A 15,413-nucleotide genomic window follows, 5' to 3' on the forward strand; every position below is an offset into this window, starting at 1 on the left:
TTAACTAAACTAACAATCAATATATTAAATTTCAAATTATCGTAATATTACTTTACATTTTTTACCATCAACTATAACATTTTGTATATATAATTTTTAGTATTAGACTTACTATAGCTTTCATCTACAAAAAGTTATAGAATAAAAAATATGATAAATACGATTATTACAACATATATAATTATATCCATGTGCAATGCCCTAGATACATTTCTAATATAAATAAAATGAGACACAAAATCACACACTCTCTAATTTTTTACTTACACCAAAACAATTTCAAAAACTATCATCAAATCAATCAATGTCAAGTCACAAATATTTTATTTTTATTCACTCCATTTTTGTAAGTACATTAACATAATTATTTACTTCTTTGTAAACATTTCAAAAGAGAACATATCCAATGATATTACGTAGCGTATCAATTTGTTAGAACAATCTTTGTAGCTTTCAAGATCTCTTACAATTATTTAGTACTCATAGGACAACAATCATAGAATATGATTTCATAATTACAGATCTCTTTCCAAGTTACATAAAATTACAAAATTGTTTTAATACCATCACTTTCAAAAGAAATTATATTTGAACTCATATTCTTTAAACAAAAAGATCATACATTAATCAATTAGTTAAATGCTCAAGTGCATTTTAATACTCACTCTAATGATATAAAATTTTAAAATAAGACAAGAATTATCATGAAAATTATTATTTTGCACACTTCAACAAAAAAAAAGACATTAGAAATTTCAAGCCCCTTTTTTCTTTTGCAATGAAACTTTATAAACTATTGTTTCATATTACAAAATTTATTTACAGATAGGTAGCAATTTTTTTTTAAAAAAAATATTACAAAATTTATTTATGAATGATCTTGTTCATCCATGATAAAGATAATAAGAGAGGAAAGGGAATATTAGAGAAAAAAAAGAAAAAGAGGAGCCCAATTAAGGCCCAAAATCAAACTCCATGTGACAGGGCTCAATACTCAAAATGGGAGAATCCAACTCTGTAATTTTTGACACACCATTTCTACACCCAAATTTAGCCCTTTTGAACTTAAAAGGGAAACCCTTTAAAAATTAAACCCCTAACAAAACTCAAGAAAGAACCAGAACACTCTTCCTCTCCCACTCTGCTCCTTTCTTCCACCTAAAAGAACTAGCAAAACCCTAGCTGCAATGGCAGCCATGCTGGTGACTTCACCCTCCTCCTCGCTTATCTTCATGTGCATTCGTTTGACATCTTGAATCTATTTTTTAACTGATACCAAATCTGTTTCTCTCTTTTCGTTTGCAGCAACCCCAAATCATTCTTTTGAAAGAAGGGACCGATACGTCCCAGGGGAAGGCTCAGCTCGTCAGCAACATAAACGCTTGCACTGCCGTCGCTGACGTGGTTAGAACAACCCTGGGTCCCAGGGGTATGGACAAACTCATCCACGATGACAAAGGGAACGTCACCATTTCCAATGACGGCGCCACCATCATGAAGCTTCTCGATATCGTCCACCCTGCCGCCAAGATCCTCGTCGATATCGCCAAGTCTCAGGACTCAGAGGTCACTCTTCGCCCCATTCTTTTTCCTTCTTGTTGTAGATTCCATATCATTTCTCAATTTTCAGTTAAACTAGAGTTCATTTAGGATATGAACAACGGGTTTTCTTTACTGAACTGGGATTTTAATTTGGAGTTGGTTTTGGTCAGTTTGGCTTTGGGCATCTCATAGGGGATGTTGATGTTGACAAGATTCACTATTTTTTCGTACCATTTACATGATTTTGAGAGTATGGTTTGTGCATCTTGCAGGTTGGTGATGGAACTACAACTGTTGTACTACTAGCAGGGGAGTTTTTGAAAGAGGCCAAGCCTTTTGTGGAGGATGGAGTCCACCCTCAAAATCTCATTCGGAGTTATCGAACTGCTTGCTATTTGGTGAGTTTTTTGTGTTATTTTCCCCTTTTCATGGTTTAGATGTTGCCTTGGTCTTTTGTGTCTATTTATGTGCAATGTTGTACTCGATGGACAGGCAATTGAGAAGGTCAAAGAACTAGCTGTTAGCATAGAGGGGAAAAGTCTAGAAGAGAAGAAAAGCTTATTAGCTAAATGTGCTGCAACAACACTCTCTTCAAAACTCATTGGTGGGGAAAAGGAGTTCTTTGCGTCAATGGTTGTGGATGCTGTTATTGCTATTGGCAATGAGGATAGGTTAAATTTAATTGGAGTTAAGAAGGTAGACTCCTGTTCGTCATGCCTTATTTTCAATTTGTTATTAGTTTTTTTCTTTTTCAGATAATTGTACTTGAAAGTCTTTTGGACAAGGTACCACATTTTATTTAATATGGAAAATCATACATTTTGGACCCAATGTGCGTTATATTGCACTATCTTACTGTTCTAGCTGAGTATAGCCCTTGGTTGTTCTTTATGTGTAGACTCTTATCCGTTGGTGTTTTAGTATCATGTAAGTGTAAATGAGCTTGGCATGAATTTGTATCTACTTTTATAGAGAAACTTTTATAATGTCCAAAATCTGGGAAAATTAACTTTATAAATGTCCTTTTTGGGTTCATAATACAATCAGTTACTGAGAACTCTAGAAAATGCAATTATGGCTGGATTTGAAGTGACATGTGCTTGGATTGATGTAATATACGTTTTCTGAAGTTAAAAATTTAAAATTTAAAATCTCTTCTAGTACTACAGGCTGAGAGGCAGCTTTCATGATATAGGATAAGAAGGCTAGCCTCTAAAACACTATATCGCAATTAGGGTCTCAGGCTATTTTTATTATAGCTAAAGTTATTGAGCTAGTTGATTCCCTTTTGATTTCTTTCCATTGTGGGAGTGAATTTTGTGTGTGCAATGGAGATATTATTTGTGGTTGATTGATAGGTGGGAGCAACTTCAGATGGTCTGATCCATGAATTTATTGAACTAATGACTAATGTCAAATGATGAATCTGGCATGGTGGCCAAGAGTCTGAAGGTGTGGGATAGGGTTGGGGTGGGGAAGTTCCCTTCCTTTTTTTCTTGAAATATTTTAATACTACTTATGACTGTGGCATTGCCTCTAAAATGAGATTCCTTTGATTCATGAATGCTAGGAACATTCCAGTCAAATTTTCTGTCTTGTATCTTGTATTACATGTCATTGTGTCATGTAACAAATTGATTAATATTTTGGTTTCTTTAACAGGTTCCAGGTGGTACCATGCGTGACTCCTTTTTGGTTAATGGTGTTGCCTTTAAAAAGACATTTTCATATGCGGGTTTCGAACAGCAGCCAAAGAAGTTTCTGAATCCCAAGATACTTTTGTTAAACATTGAGTTGGAACTGAAATCTGAGAAAGAAAATGCCGAGATAAGGTAGGAGTTTTTGCTGCCATTCATTTGAATTCTTTTTTCATAATTGGCTACTGACTCTACCTTCCATTTATCTGCCACAGACTTTCAGATCCATCACAATATCAATCAATTGTTGATGCAGAATGGAATATCATTTATGACAAGTTGGATAAATGTGTGAAGAGTGGTGCAAAAGTTGTTCTCTCACGGTTGGCTATTGGTGATCTGGCGACACAGGTGTGAGATTTTGCCTTGATTGTAGATACTACATTTCTTTGTCCTTGTCTCTATAAGTGTTGATAACTACCACAATCGACATAAATCTATTTTCCTTTGTTGGTTATGTTGTGACTAATTGAGTTACTTCATTGGCATGGTTGTCATAATAAGTTTTTTCTGGTGATATGAAAGACCTATGTCCTTTTTATTTCTGGTTGCTTTGATACCTGCTTGTATGAGTGCTTACACTTGTGCATTGTCAAAAAGAAAATGTAGTTATGTCCATGTTGACGTGATTTAACACTTTATGATTCCATACATAACTATTTCTTTCTATCCCCTATGTTATTTCAACTGATAATTTTTCATAGAATTTGAAGAGTGATGTTTGTCAGTAATCATGACTAAGTCCTCTCTCTCTCCCTGTCAAGTATAATTCACATGAATGTTGTATTTGCTTACAGTATTTTGCAGATAGAGATATTTTCTGTGCTGGTCGTGTAGCTGAGGAAGATCTTCAACGGGTTGCTGCTGCAACTGGTGGAACCATACAAACATCTGTTAACAACATAATCGATGAGGTAGCAACTCGCATTATATTTGTTTGAAATGCAGCCATCTTTGTATTTTCCAAGTTTACACTGTCAAACACTGTTGAATTCCCTTCCTTTGAACTTCTTATTTAAATTTCTTCTGTGTTTGTTCTGAAGGTTTTAGGGACATGTGAGGTTTTTGAGGAAAGGCAGGTTGGAAATGAGAGGTTTAATATATTCAGCGGTTGCCCATCAGGACGGACAGCCACTATAGTTCTTCGTGGTGGAGCTGACCAGGTCTTTCGTTATTCTAACTAGTGAAATTACTGAATGTGTATCGGTTTTCATGCTGATGCTGGATATCATTTGCATTATTATTTTCAGTTCATTGAAGAGGCGGAGAGGAGTTTACATGATGCAATTATGATTGTTAGAAGAGCTTTGAAGAACTCTACTGTAGTTGCTGGAGGTGGTGCAATAGATGTATGTGTTTATGATAACTAGTGAAATGTTTAAGTATGTTTGAAGACAATTTAGGTTTTTGATGTTTAAAATTTGCCTTTGGTGGCAGATGGAGATAAGTCGATACTTGAGGCAGCATGCACGAACAATAGCTGGGAAGTCTCAACTTTTTATTAACTCTTATGCAAAAGCTCTTGAGGTAGGTGTTGTTGGCCTTAGTGTTTTCTTCCTTTTGATTGCCTACAGATTTGGCTCATGTCTCTAGTCGTTAAAACCATGGGAGTGATCAGTACACAGTGTTTGGAAATTGAGTTTAATTTGATGTTATATTGAAGTCATTGTGGTCTTAATCTAATGTTTATGGTTCAGGATTAACTGATTTTTTGCTTGGAGAAAACTTATGAAAGTTGTTTTTAAAATATTTTATACAAACATCTGTACGTGTATACCCTGACATTCATACACAGATGTAGACATGCCAAATACTGACTTTGTGCTGAAGTACAGCTTGATTTTGCTGAACCTTGTGAACTATATTTTTCTTGAACTTGGATACACAGTTTAATTCGTTTTGATGTCAAGTGGAGAGCCTATTGTATGAATAATTACCAGAGAAATGGTGTATTTGTCATATCTATGAGCAAATTTGATATTTTACCCATGTTATTTTATAAAACTGAGTGTACTTGCTTATGTTTGCATTCATTTTTAGATCACAATATCATACAACCATATTATGACTTTCTCAATGTATATAAGTAATTTTTAATCTCGAGGACAATATATTTGGAAGGTACCATTTTTACTTCAATGAAGTTTAATTGGACTTGTTGAATATCTGGTATTTGTGGGGCTAAAAATTGTCTCAGTAGTGATTAAAAAAAGTTAATTTGCTTAAAAAAATTACATCTGAGCTGTGGGTTTCTTTATGTAACATTCTGAGGTTAGGTTAGCTTTTTCTTTTATTGTGGTTGATGATGGTGGTGGTAGATTTTATTATGCTTGATGGTATTGCTGTTTTGTTATAATTGTTTTTATGATTATTTGTTTAAAATTTGAATAATGAAGTTACATTTCATTTGTAATTGTATGCATTTTAATTTAATTGTGTTATCCGTGTTAATCATTTAAACAGATTATAAATCATATCGTGTCATATAAAATTTAACCTTACCTGTTTAATAAACGTGCTAGGTGTGTTGTGTTACACATTTAATAAATGTATCCATGTTCGCATTTAGGATATTGACATGTTTAATTAATCGTGTTGTGTTTGTGATTACCTATATAACTGTTTATACCCTATGTTTACACGACACGATTAAGACACATGGTGCATGCTTTGCAGCTTGTGTTGTTCGTGCTTATGATTAGTTTTGTGCAAATGTGCTGGTGGGGAAGAGGGATGAGAGAGAAGGATTTGGGCATTGCCTTGCTAATCCTAAAGCATGTGACTTCACCTTGAAATCCTCTATCAAAATGAAAACTCTTGCATATGATTTATCTTCTCATGCTGCAGGTTATCCCACGGCAGCTGTGTGACAATGCTGGATTTGATGCAACTGATGTGCTGAACAAATTAAGGCAGAAGCATGCACTTCCTTCTGGTTGCCATTCTTTCCCAAATTTTCTGTTTATATATATATATATATTTCATTCGCTTCCCATTGTTATCAGTGAAAGGATTCTTTTTAACACTGAGATTTTGGACAGGTGAGGGTGCGCCTTACGGGGTGGACATCAACACTGGTGGAATAGAAGATTCATTTGCAAACTTTGTCTGGGAGCCATCAGTTGTAAAGGTGGCTTGACAAATTTCAAACTAACAATTGCTTATTTAATGATGCACTTTTTAGTTTTTTGCTAATCTTAATTTCATGAATTTTGTGCCTCTGGTATCTAAAACATTTGCTGACAGATCAATGCCATCAATGCTGCAACTGAGGCTGCTTGTCTTATTTTAAGTGTGGATGAGACTGTAAAGAATCCCAAGGTAATATCATGCTGTTCCCTGTCTAAGAAGTTATATGCATGATTTTTATATTTTGTGGTGTCATTTGCTCCTGTCAATATGATCTATTTACACTATATTGCTCAAGTATCTGTGGACAAAAATACTTTGAAAATTCAGAATTTGGTGCCTTTATGGTAATCAGAAATCCCCCCCTCTTCTTTTGTAAAGTTTTGTAGGTCAAAATTTTAATGGGTTATTGGGCCTCACACTTTGGTTCTAATTTTATTAGTAGGAATTTTTTGATAATTGTTCTTGAGGAAGGGTGCAAGCGCAATATACAATCAAACACCAAAGCCAATCTATAGTTTGGGTAAATTTAGCTGCTAACAAATAGAGCAACATAATCTGAATTTATTGTGAACCACTGTGGAGGAGGGCCCTCATGCTTCATTTGTTGTTCAAATATGTTAGAAAACTAACAAACATTTTATATAAAATTTTGTGGTATTTGGAATTTGTCCCAATGTCAAACCCATGTTAAATCAAGCCTCATAATTCAGGAAGACTTTTTCTGTTCTTGAACTGCTTAATAAGGCAAATGGAACTGTAAATCCTTAGCTACTAGAGCTTGATTGGATTAAGGCAAGATGATCATTATCTAAAATAAGGAGCTCAACCCTCAACTCAGCTTGAGTTCAAATTCAAAACATAAAAAGAATTTAAAAACATGCAACCAAATATAATATTTAATTTGTGTATGTATCAAATATCAAAAAGTATTAAGCTTGCAAGCCACTTGAGTCGAGTATTGAAAAACTCAAACTTGGTTGGAGTTGTTACTTGAGCAATTGGAGCTTGAGCTTGAGGTTGACAATGAACTAGTGTAGCTCGGATTATTCATAGATCCAAGCCCAAGTAGCTCATGAGTGACTTGTTTATACTCTTAAGTGGAGATGACGAGAAATTTCATGATAACCAAAAGTAGATGAAGATTACATGTAAGATTTTGCTCTCAAACTCTCGAAAAGTCTCTAGTATTTTTCTAGCCAAAACTAAACTTGAGATTGCAAATGAGATTTGTCTCAAAATTGAGAAATCTCATTTTATTTATCTTTTTTTTTTTTGCTCTTTCCAAGGTGCATTTGATGACTCTAAACTATTGAATTGTACCCTAATATGGGTTTCAATGGCCACCTAGAGGTGGAGATTTTTTGAAGTTTGTGATTGAAAAGTCAACTCGATAATCCACATAACTTTCTTTTCCTCTTTGCTCCTAATATGACGCTTTTGCTCTCATTTGTTCTATTTTTACATGTTAAAGGCTCATTAATGGCATTTTGGGGAGAGCAAAAATAATGAGATATAGAGAGAAATCTCATTTATGGTCTTGGGTTTGTTTTCAAGCGGGAACGAATCGAGAGATTGGGAGCCACAGCTCTTGGGGTTTAGGGTATCATGATTGTCGAATTAGTTTCGATGATCAAACCCTGATGTAATCTTCATCATCTCTTGATTATAGTAAAAATTTCTTGTTGTCTTACCTGTGGATATAGCTTTTGTGTCCAACCACATAAATCCATGTGTCATTGGATTTTATTTTCGCATATTAGTTTTTAGTTTGTGTTTGCTTAATTGTTCTTTGAATTTATTCACATGATAATGACTTGGTTCAGTCAGATCTATAACAAAATGGAAATGTGTTACAAGAAAAATATATCAAACTATGTCAATGCCTTACCTAGTACTGGCTGAATAACAATTGTGCCTTTATTGTCTACTTTAGGATTTATATTTGATACACTAACAGTGTGTAACTTATACACTTTTAGGTAACCATAACATGTCACCTTATTAATAAGAAAATTGAAAAGTTTATAGGTTCTTAAAAATAAATATCAATAACTTTTTAATATTTAATTAAATAAAAAATAAAAAATTATTTGACTTTTTCCCCAAAACTCTATGGCAGAGTCACTGTCAAAACCCTCTCATGTTCTTCCCCTGCAGACAGGCATTCTTCTCTTCTATTAATCTTCTATCTATAAATCTTTGCAGCCCACCACCTTACAATCAAACAAACAAAAACCCATTATTTCTTATGTTCTTTCCCTGACTATCCACAAAAAAAAAAAATCTCTCTAAATCTTAACTTTTTTTTGTTTGTTCTTCTTTCTATTGATATGATCTTATCACAGTAAACCCAAAAAATAAAAAAGAATGGATCTGGATAGATCCCATCGAAGTATTAGCATCAACAACAGCAGCAGTAGCAGTAACGCAACAAGCATAATGAGTGAGCTTTTCATTTGTTTCACTTCACACCTTTATTCTTCCTCAACGAAAATCTCTTCAAAATCCATCCTTAGTCCTGGCCGTTCTTGGGAACCTTAATAAATCGCTCTTTCGTCAACCCTTAGTAGAAGATTGAGAAGTAATCCTCTGCCCTTTACTTGCATGCAAGGGAAGAACATGAGAGGGTTTGAGAGAGGTGGTGTAAGAGAGTGTTAGAGATAAAGTCAAGTAATTTATTTTTTATTTAATTAAGCATTAAAAAATTATTGATATTGATTGTTAAAGTCTATAAACTTTTAACTTTGTTTATTAATGAAATGGCATTTTGTGGTTGACTGACAGTATCAAATGTAAACTTGTTTAATTTAGGTCACTTACCTCACCAAAGTCCTCCACACAGCTGCACTCCCCCTTACTCCTGCCAAAAAGATATATAAATAAATAAAGGAGGGGGAGAAAATAGATGCTGCTATCGCTTGTTTTATCTGTTTAATCTGAGTACTTAGGCTTTACTTTGTTATCACGTACAGATAAAATGAAAAGATGAAAATTGAGATGAGAAAAGTGAATAGGAAAATATTTTTTCTTTCTATTGGTGTGCAACTTGGAAAGATGAAAAATAATAGAAATGAAAAGTGAGGGAAAAAAATGAAAATGGTATTATTTTATCATTATATTCTCTGTAAGTGGAGATAAAAAAGATAACATCCAAAATACCCTTCATGACATTGAGTAACATCCCTCTAATTAGCTTTCCAATATGAAAACTTGATGTTTGTGAATATGGATGGAAAATGGCAAGTGATTTATTTTCTTTTTACTTTTCCACTCACCCCCTAGCTTTGAAACAAAGCCTTAATTCTACTAATACTGCACCGTGACCTAACATTATTTCCATTTTAGCACACTTATGATCACGCTAATGTGTGTGAATGCAATTGACCTGTACAGCCCTTTTCACTGTTTCCTGCGTTTACTGTTGCAGTCGGAGAGTGCACAGGGAGAAGCTGCTGCAAGTGCCATGGCTGGCAGAGGGCATGGAGGTGGTTTCCGTGGCCGTGGACGAGGAATGAGGAGGCGATAAGCCTTCCAATTTTGTAACCCAAATTCTGTTAAGGTTGTCTATTCAAAATGACACAGATTTTTAGTTAATTAGGTTCTTTTACCGGTATTCAGTTTTTGGTATGGTGCAAATTGAACTACCATTTGAAGGCTAAACTGTCAAGGTGCCTAGTCAGATGTGCCTTCGGGACAGCGGAAACCTTGCGTTGATTGATTGACTTTTTCGTGAAATGTGGCTGCTCCTTTGGATTACTGTAGAAGTTACAACTTGTTTTTTAAATCTATTTCTCAGAGGAATTTTTGTGAGGGCTGATACCTTCTATAGGTATGATGATGAAATGCGTAGGTTTCCAAGCAAAGGAAGCGGATGTGGGGGGTGTCAGGTGTGGATTAATTTGTGTTACATCTACATATGAATATTATCTGAATTGATCTTCAATGTATTGCAAGATTTCTTCATTTAGTCGTGTATTTTCCTAATGGTATTAATTTTAAAAATGAACAATTCACTTCTTTTTTCTTTTGGGTGTTTAAAAAGTATGTACATTAACAGTTTATCAACTACCCAGACCCAAAAGCTAGCCTTTGACAGTAAATTGCATAAACTTAACGAGGATCATTTGCGGCAAAAGGTCCGATCTGAATGTTTCTCAAGTGTGCTATGTTTACCTACATCATGAGCTTATATTAACTCGTGCTGAAGTTGGATGAAACGTGACTGGAGATCCTTAAACGGAGATGTAATTTTAATTTTTTTTTTGTTTCTTTATGTAAGAAATTCAACAAAGATCTGAAGTTGGAGGTGTAATGCTCTCTTTTGTATTAACAAAGAATTTCGCCCACCACCAGTTTCAAGACATTAACTTCTCCCATAATATCTAAGCCTTGAAGGCAACACACACCTAACCCCAAGTGAACATGGCCAAAACAGCCAGAATCCTTCAAATTTTATCAAAGCCAGGCACCGAAGCAAACGAAAGATGTAAAGGTGGTAATGTGGAACTTTGAGGCATTGACTTGAGTTTTATGCTTAGAAGATGTAAAGGTGAAACTTATACCCATCTAGCATATGTGTTTTTATCTTATATTTAAATAAAAGTCATTTCATGCTCTCTTTTTTTTACTTTTAAGGGGAATAGCAGTCAAGTCATATTATGTATAAAGAAAAACTGTCCAATTGGTATGCTAGATCATGCGCACTGACAATGGTGATCAAGGTCAAGTCAAAGTCAGCCAACTCCCAACGAAATTGGATGGAAGTTTACAGGCCTAATGATAGTCAGCAAAAACAATCACCATCAAGGAAATTTGAAGCAAAAAACAGAAAGAAAAGACGCTCAACCAACTAACTTTTGACTCTACGTTGTTATTACCCTATTTCATACGTAAAGATTGTCTTGAAACCTTGCCAGGGAGGTTATAAATAGGCCACCAAAGCTGAGGAGACTGCATTCAGAAATGGAAAGTAGAAAGGGAAATAGGTCAGTTGCCATGAGCTTTTTTACCACAGCTAATTTTGTTGTCCTTCTCATCATCTCTCTCGCATTCCTACCGGAGATCAGTGCAAGACGATATAACCCACCCCCAGTAAGGCCTCCTCCACCAGCATCGCCTCCTACTTCCCATAAATCTCTGCCACCTCACCAACACAATACCCTGCCACCAACACCAAAGGAATATAAACAATATGGGGGACGAGGCATGTATTATCTACCTCCTAATCGCGACTAGAAAATTATCATGGTGCTAGCCAGCTAGGTACGTATGTCATATTGAGACCTTTATTTATGATACATAAGGTTTTCGCGTGCATAATTTAACTGTGTACAATTTTCCCTCTCTATTGCAGGAAATGTAACACTATAAGGCTTGCCAAATAAAAAGCAGCTTCACCTTGTACCATGTATTAGAAGAAAGAGTTGGGTGGAGAAGATCTTTCTTAGGCCAATCATGTTGGTGTGAAGAAAATTATCTCTTTATACGCTATGTATACTATTAAGTAATCCACAAATAAAGCTACTCAAACAATTCACAAGGCACTGCTAAGTTGAGTTTAAAAGAAGGAACATTATTTCGTTTGATTTTGGTGATATTGCATTTGATTTTCGTCCTTGAGGGCTGCCATTAATTGTTTGACAAATGAATGATTGACTTCCAGAAATAACACAACAATTGTCCAGCACACGTATCCTTGTAATGATTGTTCCAAAATTTGATCAATGGAGTATATGTAAGGGTTCATTATTGTTCTAGTGTTACAATGGTTACATGAAACAAAATTTTCTCTAATTTTACATAAATTAAGAATTAGGATAATAAATCTATAAAGAAACTTTTTTAAATAGTTAATGATGAATGGTGATAAGAACTAATTATCATAATCTTAACTTGGTTAAAACCCATGACCCCTATCATAGTTGAATGCCATGGCACCACAAGCAATCCAAATTTCGTGCAGGCCTCATACAAATGCAAATTTTACTGAAAACGAAAGAAATGTGGCCACAGCTTGTGGGAGGGCTTGGCGGAAATAAATATTGGAATTCGATAGATGAACAGAGAATACTGAAGAGGGAAGATTTCCACCGTGGATTAATTAAATCCTTACTTACTCCTTATAACACCAAACACTTTTCGGATATGAAATAAGATCTCAATTGCTCCCTGTGTTACCAAATATTCAAACATCACAACCAAACAAGGGCATAGGAAATACTCAACAACCAAGAGACAACATTTCCAGAATGCATTCAAGCTCTTACAAATTTTCTCCAATCACTACACCACTCGTAAACCCTTTTGTTTGGAGCTCACACATTCGAAAGAAAAGTGCGCAACCTGAGTTTTCTGAAATAACATCAGCTAATTACTTGAAGAAGCACAACAATCACAAAGTCAACAGATAGTGTGCTTTTAATCATTTCGGTTTTCTTAAGTTAAGTTCAGCAAATTTTCCTTTAGAAACCATCAAATAGAAATAACAATTGAAATCGATAAAGTTTAATAAAAAAATTTATAATATGGATAAAGTTGATCAAAAAGTAAATATTAAAAAATTCTGATTTGAAGTGAAAATAATTTATCTTAACTATCTTCAGTTTTTTTTTTTTCTTTCATTCAAATTTTCATTACACCGTTAAAAATAATATAACTGAAATATCTCTCGTGAAAACACCAAAGCCTAGGATCAGATAACCACAACTATGAAACCTTGGAGTCAATATAACTACAATTATGAAACCACCAAAGCCTAGCATCAGATAACCACATGAATTAAAGTACAGACTCAGGAGTGAAATACACCACAAAAACAACAAGAAATAATCACTAACACTCAACACTGCAAAACATATGCAAACAGGAAGTAAAGGGGAGCAAAGGATGGTAGGCTAATTAGCTTACTCAAACAAAGAAGGGAAGGCAAGAATACTGGGACAGAAGGTTATGATTATTCCTTCTCGAATTTTCATTGACCTATACCAGATGCCTTGTTCACACAACATCGACTTTCAATCAAACATGCAGACGCACTGGCAAATGATACAGAACCATTTATTTTTATGGTAGCAGCCTTGATGCATATACAAAAATTGCAGTAATCAGGAATTAGCAATCAGTTGTAACTAGAAATTGGCACATAGAATATTCCTAAAAGTAAAACATGCCACAATAGCTGCACTACTTGGTTCTTCCATACACCATAAAAAACCTATTTGCTGTAACATCAGCTCTGCAATTACAAATAACCACAGCAAACTGATGTAATGGGTAAGGTAAATCCCTTAGGTACAATAAAAAACATCAGTCAAAATAACCTTTTTCCTGAAACCGGAATGAGAAAACACATGAAGCAAACGTAAGCACAGGCCACTAGTACAAGAAACCAAAGGTTTACTTTCACACTGAATGAGGAACAAAGTAGGAAATACTAGTCCGAAGAAGTCCCATCTTTTAAAAATAGCTCAAAACAAGCAATGCTAAGAATTTCTCTAAAGCTTAACACAAATTTGACAATGCTGCATGCTCAAAACGCACATCTACTAACTAGTAAAACTAATAATCAAATTGCAAGTAACAAAAGTAGAAGAGCTAAATTCCAAGTGGGCATTAAATCCAAACAAAAATTTATAACAGAAATATAGAATTAGTAACAACAAAAACCCAAAAATATCTATGACAAAACAGATCCAATTTTTACCACAAAACAAAGCTTAAAGCACTACATAAACCTCAAAATCTTCAAAAATAATAATCCAGATCTCAAAACCTTAACTTTGTAAAAAACCACCTGTTTTTCCCAGTCTTAAACCTCTCCTCGAACTTCTCCTTGGTAGCCTTGCAAGCAGAGACTTTCTTGTCCTTGCTCTGGAGAGAGTCAACAGTCACCACGTCCTTCAAGTCCAAGTCAAGAGTGTAGCGCGTTGGCATCACATGCTGGTAATTCACGAGCTTGAGGAAGCACTTGACGCGGGACTTCTTCGCTGTCTTCTTGGAAGAGTCCTTGCGGATGACCTTGCTCGGGTACTTCTTTAGCCCTGCAACCAAACAGTGGCCGTAAGGGCGGTCGCGGGTTCCATCGTCGAAGGATTTGACTATGACCCCCTTGCGACCAGCGTAGCGGCCCTGGAGGACGATGACGGCCTTGTTTGGCTTCAGGAACTTCACCATGACTGCTCCTCTCTGCTTTTGTTTTTTCACCCGGTTTTGTCCTCCCAAAAGCACAAGTGGGTGACAGACGGGGCGAAATGGGGTTTATATTTATCAGCCAAAATGAAACCCTAGCTTCGCCCTTTGTGACAAATTGATGGGCTTTTCAGTTATATGATCCTGGGCCCGAATTGTTTTTGGGCTTTAAGATTTGATTTTTGTCTAAGGTGTGTAATTATGCGATTCGATCGCTTTACTTCGTCATATTTAATGATTACATAAATTAAATATTTTAAAAAAATTAATTAGAATTGATTAAACATAAAAAAGATTAAATTGATTCGATCAGTTGGATTTTGGATTAAACTTATTAAAATTTTATACTTTTTTGTTAATTATAATATTAAAATTTATAAATTTAATCTATAATTATAAATATAAAATGAAAATTACTAATAAAAATATATATTTATAACTAAATTCTAAAAATTATATATATTAATATATATATATAATTAATTTAATCTTTCAATGGGTTCGATCTAAAAACTTTAAAATCAAGAACCGATCAAATAAAATTAATTAGATCAAATTTTTTAGATCAATAGACCTAATAAGTCAATTAGATTAAACCATTTTACTCAAATAGCATTTGATTTTATTAAATTATTGATCTAATTCAATTTTACTCATCTTTATCTTTGCCGATTTGTGTTAAAGGCTTAAACCTTACAAAATCAGTGTTTTCATTTTTCTCATAAAATATCTTCATTTAATATTTTTACGAATCTTATAAATCTTATTTCAAACTTTAAAAATTTAAAAATAGAGTTTGACTTTAACCGTTTGGAGTGCAAGGACAAATATTAAAAAAAAACTAAATATACATTG

At 34.4% G+C, this 15,413-nt stretch overlaps 2 protein-coding genes and 1 long non-coding RNA gene across 3 annotated transcripts; 2 read left to right on the forward strand and 1 right to left on the reverse strand.

The window, feature by feature from the left end:
- On the forward strand, positions 1,075–10,338 carry LOC18611810 (T-complex protein 1 subunit eta). Its single transcript, XM_018113936.1, has 14 exons — positions 1,075–1,202; positions 1,306–1,566; positions 1,815–1,940; positions 2,035–2,238; positions 3,205–3,374; positions 3,455–3,590; positions 4,037–4,153; positions 4,283–4,402; positions 4,490–4,588; positions 4,677–4,766; positions 6,087–6,174; positions 6,281–6,369; positions 6,486–6,560; positions 9,799–10,338. The coding sequence occupies exons 1-14, from the start codon at positions 1,188–1,190 to the stop codon at positions 9,895–9,897; spliced, it is 1,689 nt and encodes a 562-aa protein (XP_017969425.1). The 5' UTR covers positions 1,075–1,187; the 3' UTR covers positions 9,898–10,338.
- On the forward strand, positions 11,028–12,124 carry LOC18611811. The gene is made up of 2 exons (XR_001927705.1): positions 11,028–11,633; positions 11,725–12,124. It is a non-coding gene; the product is annotated as an uncharacterized LOC18611811 (long non-coding RNA).
- On the reverse strand, positions 13,948–14,618 carry LOC18611812 (60S ribosomal protein L27-3). The gene has a single exon (XM_018114366.1). It carries the CDS (start codon positions 14,541–14,543, stop codon positions 14,136–14,138), a length of 408 nt encoding a protein of 135 aa, XP_017969855.1. The 5' UTR covers positions 14,544–14,618; the 3' UTR covers positions 13,948–14,135.

This window comes from Theobroma cacao, chromosome 1, assembly GCF_000208745.1.
Source record: "Theobroma cacao cultivar B97-61/B2 chromosome 1, Criollo_cocoa_genome_V2, whole genome shotgun sequence".
NCBI classification, from domain to species: Eukaryota; Viridiplantae; Streptophyta; class Magnoliopsida; order Malvales; family Malvaceae; genus Theobroma; species Theobroma cacao.

Coding starts and splice junctions, on each gene's coding strand:
- LOC18611810 (XM_018113936.1), top strand. Junction 4,403..4,489: donor TTCGTGGTGGAGCTGACCAG/GTCTTTCGTTAT, acceptor TATTATTTTCAG/TTCATTGAAGAGGCGGAGAG. Junction 4,589..4,676: donor CTGGAGGTGGTGCAATAGAT/GTATGTGTTTAT, acceptor CTTTGGTGGCAG/ATGGAGATAAGTCGATACTT.
- LOC18611812 (XM_018114366.1), bottom strand. CDS start 14,543: ATGGTGAAGTTCCTGAAGCCAAACAAGGCCGTCATCGTCCTCCAGGGC.